Source organism: Echinops telfairi, unplaced genomic scaffold, assembly GCF_000313985.2.
Source record: "Echinops telfairi isolate 266 unplaced genomic scaffold, ASM31398v2 ScPeMD7_7467;HRSCAF=8505_1, whole genome shotgun sequence".
In the NCBI taxonomy this organism is placed as follows: Eukaryota; Metazoa; Chordata; class Mammalia; order Afrosoricida; family Tenrecidae; genus Echinops; species Echinops telfairi.
The window spans coordinates 30171802-30173585 of record NW_022111368.1 but is presented as its reverse complement, the minus strand read 5'-3'; the positions used below and the strand labels follow the sequence as shown (position 1 = coordinate 30173585).

General features: G+C 54.3%; 1 protein-coding gene across 1 annotated transcript; it reads left to right on the top strand.

The window, feature by feature from the left end:
* The first annotated feature begins 266 nt into the window (after positions 1-266).
* On the top strand, positions 267-1439 carry LOC101651358 (phosphomannomutase 1). Its single transcript, XM_013005135.2, has one exon. The coding sequence runs from the start codon at positions 268-270 to the stop codon at positions 1054-1056; it is 789 nt and encodes a 262-aa protein (XP_012860589.1). The 5' UTR covers position 267; the 3' UTR covers positions 1057-1439.
* Positions 1440-1784: the final 345 nt, after the last annotated feature.

Here is a 1784-nt window from a genome sequence, read left to right as displayed (position 1 = left end):
CTTTCCATCCTCAGCCTATCAGCTTGCCCTCCTCAGACAACAGAGTTGCCAGTAAGTCATGAGATATGGAAATGATTTTCATAGTAAACACATACTAACAGGAAGGTTCCTGACATCAGAAAGCAATAGACAATAAGTTCAGACTGGAAGGTGACTACTACTGATTAGGATAATGGAGATAATCTGAAACTTGAATTGGGCTTTAGAGAAAGAGGTGCTTTGAAAACGAGGAAGTGGACTTCGCCCCAGACACGCAAAGCTGCAGCCATGGCGGTCACCACGGAGGGCGCCCGCAAGAAGGAGCGCGTCCTTTGCCTGTTTGACGTGGACGGAACGCTCACGCCGGCTCGTCAGAAAATCGACCCGGAGGTGGCCACCTTCCTGCAGAAGCTGCGTAGCCGAGTGCAGATCGGTGTGGTGGGCGGCTCTGACTACTCCAAGATCGCTGAGCAGCTGGGTGAAGGGGATGAAGTCATCGAGAAGTTTGACTACGTGTTTGCTGAGAACGGGACGGTGCAGTATAAGCATGGACAGCTGCTCTCCAAGCAGACTATCCAGAACCACCTGGGGGAGGAGCTGCTGCAGGACTTAATCAACTTCTGCCTCAGCTACATGGCCCTGCTCAGGCTGCCCAAGAAACGGGGAACCTTCATCGAGTTCCGGAATGGCATGCTGAACGTCTCCCCCATCGGCCGGAGCTGCACCCTGGAGGAGCGAATCGAGTTCTCAGAGCTGGACAAGAAGGAGAAGATCCGGGGGAAGTTTGTGGAAGCCCTGAAAACCGAGTTTGCTGGCAAAGGCCTACGGTTCACTCAAGGCGGCATGATCAGCTTTGACGTCTTCCCCGAGGGCTGGGACAAGCGTTTCTGCCTGGACACCCTGGACCAGGACAGCTTCGACACCATCCACTTCTTTGGGAACGAGACCAGTCCTGGTGGGAACGACTTTGAGATCTACGCCGACCCCCGGACCGTCGGACACAGCGTGGTCTCTCGGAAGGACACCGTGCGGTGGTGCCGGGAGATCTTCTTTCCAGAGACAGCCCACGAGGTGTAGCCAGGGTGCACCAGGCCCCATGATCCAGAGCGAGAGAGCCTGGCCAGGTGTGGGCTGACAGGACCTCTCCTCCTCTGGCCAAGCCCCCTGCACCACATGCTCCTGTTTCAAGGTCCCCCAGACAAGGACAGGCCAGGGTCTGGGTGGAGAGCCACCCTAGCCGGTCAGCTCCTGGTGGGCCCGGCTCCCACCCTCCCAGGGTCTAGCCTTACTCAGGAAGGAATGTCCCCATCCTCAACCCCCTGCCCCAGGCCCCAGCTGTGCTTGTCCAGACAGACGGTTTTCTGTCAGTGCCAGCAGGAGGTGTGTGATGGGGTGCCAGTGACAGCTAGCCCATCCCATGCGGTGTGCTGCGGGCGGCATGTTTTAGAGAACTTTATTGTCACGAGTATTAAAGTTTCTGGAACAAAAAAAAAAGAAAACGAGGAAGTGGGAGAATAAACCAGGGGTTAATTTTCCAGTGTTCAATGTGGGGAAAACAATATGAGCAATGCAGTGGGTGGGGGAAACGTATGGTGTAGGTTGGAGGGTCAGAATTTTGAGGAAATGATCCTTCCAGGGAGGAGACATGGACGTGATTCCCCCCACCCTGAATCAAACAAATAAACCCTCACTCCCCTCAAGCCGATCTACTCATAACAACCTTATAGGAAAGGGTAGAACTGCCATTATGGGTTTCTGAGATTGTAACTGTTTATGGGAGTAGAAAGCTTCATGTTTTTCCTGTG

What these genes read in the sequence shown, in the direction of transcription:
- LOC101651358 (XM_013005135.2), top strand. Translation starts at nt 268, where the DNA reads ATGGCGGTCACCACGGAGGGCGCCCGCAAGAAGGAGCGCGTCCTTTGC.